Genomic DNA, 3,654 nt, shown 5'->3' with positions numbered 1-3,654 from the left:
ATGATGTCATGTGATGAGCATAACACATCTTACATGTGTGCCAGACATGTGACAGACATGTGTGCACTATTGCATGACACAAACTTTGTGTAATTTCTTTCATATGCTTATGAATGTTTCTAATACGCTTGTAAGATAATGATTCTTCTTGTTCTGTTTATAAGATAAATCCACAAGAAACATCCTGATGTTGCAAACATTTACAAGTAAGTCGTTCGGCTGGATTAGATTATATATTTGCTGCAATCTTTTCCATCTTTTGCAGTGGCTGATCATTAATTGGTTTCACTATACAGTACATGCACTGTGTGATCATGCTCTTTGCCTTCATTGGCTTGTCAAGTCAGCATAAATTTGTGTGATACATGGAAAAATAACACTTATTACCTCCAGCAACAGAACCAACCCAAATTAAAGCTTTTTTATATGTGCTCAGTTTGACCGACAAGTATTGTTTTAAGTGGCTAACTGGTATAAATCCATGCTTAAATTCTTGTGCGTTTTCCAGCCATACATATCCATGTGCATAATGAGTAAGGCTGATAGTAGGCAAATGAAGCCTGTGTAAAGAAGTGCGTGTATCCTACTAGCTATCGTCAATGCTTTTTATATACATTCGGTCAAACAAGAGACATGATGTAAAACTAATTGAATGAAATTGCCAAGCAAAGGTGTGTACCAAAACTTGAACTCACTCAGCATAGAAATACGAATAAAAAAATAAAAAACATCTCACCCTAAAGATAGAGTTCTAGCGTCTCATTCTGTGTGTATGTTGACAAGAATAGAAACACCAGAAGAAAATGTGGGACAAGCAGCAAGCAGATGCTGCCACAGCACGGCGGGTCATCCAAATATAACATACTTGCATGCGTAGGATACTGTATTTAAATTCAAAACAGTCCTGATTACGTGTGACAACTACCAGGGCTGTTAGAGGAGACATTCAGTGACATTGAAAGATGGATAACAGTTTGGCATAAGCTTTTTCTCTCGCAAGCAGCAGGGACAAAAGGTGATGTCAGTGCAAAACTCTAAAGGAACGACAACATCAGCAAAAGGTGGTGCTGGGTGGATGCTTAGAGTGCAGATTCATGATTCCTCGGCATTAATTTGAGGGACTCGGCAACACAGGCACTTAATCGCGATTAATTAAATGCTTGTTTTGACCTCAGTCAAACGCAGCCGTTTGCCTCGCAAATGATGACATGAGAACTTTTTTTGTCTTCCGAGTTTCATATTCCTTTTTCAGTTCAGTGCATTTCAGTTTGTATTACTGTAAAGCCTTAAAGGGATGTTCCTTACAATATTTTTTGCTTCCTTTTAGTAGATAGTGCTTCTGAGATTTTATAGTCATCCATCAAAGGTGTTTTTAGCAGCCTTTGGCTAAAACAGCATCCTGTTTGAGGTCTACCTTTGAAACAGCACGTTCTGCAAAGGTACTGTTGGTATATGCATAGCATTAGGTACATATGTAGAACTCTTAATTAAGCAGTTATCAAACCATAAAACTGAGCGTTTCTAAGTGCATTGTTGTACAGTCATTATTGCTAGACATGCGAAATATACCAATCCTTATGGAATGCCGTTTTTCCCCGTCTGCCAATTCCCATTGCTCTTGTCCAGCGAGTAATTGCTTTCATACTTCTCTTCAGAACTGCTTTTCTGATTTGCAGCAGCCTCAGCAGCAGCATCTATCATCTGTTTCGACGCCTGCTCCGTTTCACGATGGTAGAAGTAGTTGAAGTTGGAGACGATGACAGGAACAGGAAGTGCAATGGTCAGCACGCCAGCGATGGCACAGAGGATCCCAACCATCTTTCCCCCCAAAGTGATAGGGCACATGTCGCCGTAGCCGACCGTCGTCATTGTGACCACAGCCCACCAGAATCCTTCCGGGATGCTCACGAACTGAGTATCAGGTTCGTCAACCTCAGCAAAGTAAATGGCACTGGAGAAGAGGATGACGCCTATGAAGAGGAAGAAAATAAGCAAGCCCAGCTCCCTCATGCTGGCCTTCAGGGTTTGGCCTAGAATCTGGAGGCCCTTGGAATGGCGGGACAGCTTGAAAATCCTGAAGACGCGCACTAATCGGATGACACGTAGTGTGGCCAGAGACATGTTCTGGCTGGCGGTGGGGTCTTCATCGTGGGTGGCCATCAGTTCCGTTATGACGGTAATGAAGTAGGGCATAATGGACACAATGTCAATGACATTCATGATATTGCTGAAAAACTCGCTCTTGCTGGGGCACACTATGAAACGTACTACAAGCTCAAAACAGAACCAAATGATGCAGATGGTCTCCACCACAAAGAAAGGGTCAGTAAAGACAGAGAGCATGGCCTTAGGATGAGGAGTAGGGGACAGAAGCGTGCCGTTGGCGTCACGGGTTAAGTTGACGAACGCAGGCATAAATTCACGCTCATCACGGAATTCCGGGAGCGTCTCCAGGCAGAAGATACAAATAGATATAGTGATGACAAAAACAGACACTAAGGCCACTGACCTGGCAGCACTGGAGCTCTCTGGGTACTCAAAGAGCAGCCAAAATTGACGGTGAAGCTCACTGGTTGGGAGTTGAGGCTCAGGGTCTTTGATGAAACCTTCATCCTCCCTGAACTGTTCCATGACCTCATGCCCCAGTCGATAGAACACTATCTCATCCGCAAACACATCCAATGGCACGTTCGCTGGCCTCCGAATCTTACCTCCGGACTGATAGAAATACAAGATTCCATCGAAGCTGGGGCGGTTGCGGTCAAAGAAATACTCGTTCCTCATGGGGTCAAAGTAGTCAATCCTCCTCATGGGGTCTCCCAGCAAGGTATCTGGGAACTGATTCAAAGTTTTAAGTGTTGTTTCGTACATCATCCCTGAGACATTGATAACCACTTTTTGTTCGCCCTCCTCAGATTTCTCCTTTTCAGCAAAGTAGTCCTCGGAACAATCCTTGGCTACTTTTCCTAGGAGAGCCTCATTGGGACTGCCCTCGCTGCTCATCAGAACCTTCCAGTTGGAGATCAGGCTGTTACAGCTTGATGTTCCTTTCTTGCTCAGTGTTGGTGGAGAGGCCAGCGAGTGCCTCGGCTGTCTTCCTCTCTGAGGTGAGTGTGTGGGTGAGTTTATGCCACGGGTCCCCTGGTTTGGTTCCGGGGCATCTGAGGTGGGTGAGTTCGGATATCCCGAGTCACTCGGGTCTCCCAGGTTGATTCCGATGTCGTCCAGGTTCTCAAAGTTGACTAGAGGAACCTCCATGGCCTCCCTCCCCTCCCTGGTGCTGAGATCAGGCTCCTAACCCAGGATGAAATGACAGATGGGCAACCAAAAGCACAGGCCAGCCAGCCAGCCCACTCTGCACCGCAAAGTGCGAAGAGATCAGAGAAGATTCAGGCTGGTTCTGCAGCAGAGAGCCGAATCCCAAGATACTGTCACCTGATCTGCAGATAAAAACAAAGAGAACAAAACAGTTGTGTTAATGGATGGAAGCTAAGGTTGCACCTTAGGCTAGGAAACAATTAAAGCAATCTAAAGTAATATAAACTCTACCACAAGACAATGAAAAAGGAACAAACAGATTTTATTTTTAAGCTCAATTATTTTACTCAAAGAATAAAATGTAGGCCGACATGATGCCCACAATTGCAGTCCATT

General features: G+C 44.4%; 1 protein-coding gene across 1 annotated transcript; it reads right to left on the bottom strand.

The window, feature by feature from the left end:
• Positions 1–1,575: 1,575 nt before the first annotated feature.
• On the bottom strand, positions 1,576–3,258 carry LOC107729737 (potassium voltage-gated channel subfamily A member 10-like). The gene has a single exon (XM_016540410.1). The coding sequence runs from the start codon at positions 3,256–3,258 to the stop codon at positions 1,576–1,578; it is 1,683 nt and encodes a 560-aa protein (XP_016395896.1).
• Between the last annotated feature and the right edge of the window lie 396 nt (positions 3,259–3,654).

The sequence above is a fragment of the Sinocyclocheilus rhinocerous genome, unplaced genomic scaffold (assembly GCF_001515625.1).
Source record: "Sinocyclocheilus rhinocerous isolate Xijiao unplaced genomic scaffold, SAMN03320098_v1.1 scaffold218, whole genome shotgun sequence".
Classification (NCBI taxonomy): domain Eukaryota; kingdom Metazoa; phylum Chordata; class Actinopteri; order Cypriniformes; family Cyprinidae; genus Sinocyclocheilus; species Sinocyclocheilus rhinocerous.
Note: the sequence above shows the minus strand (reverse complement) of the source record. Positions and strands in the feature narration are given on the sequence as shown.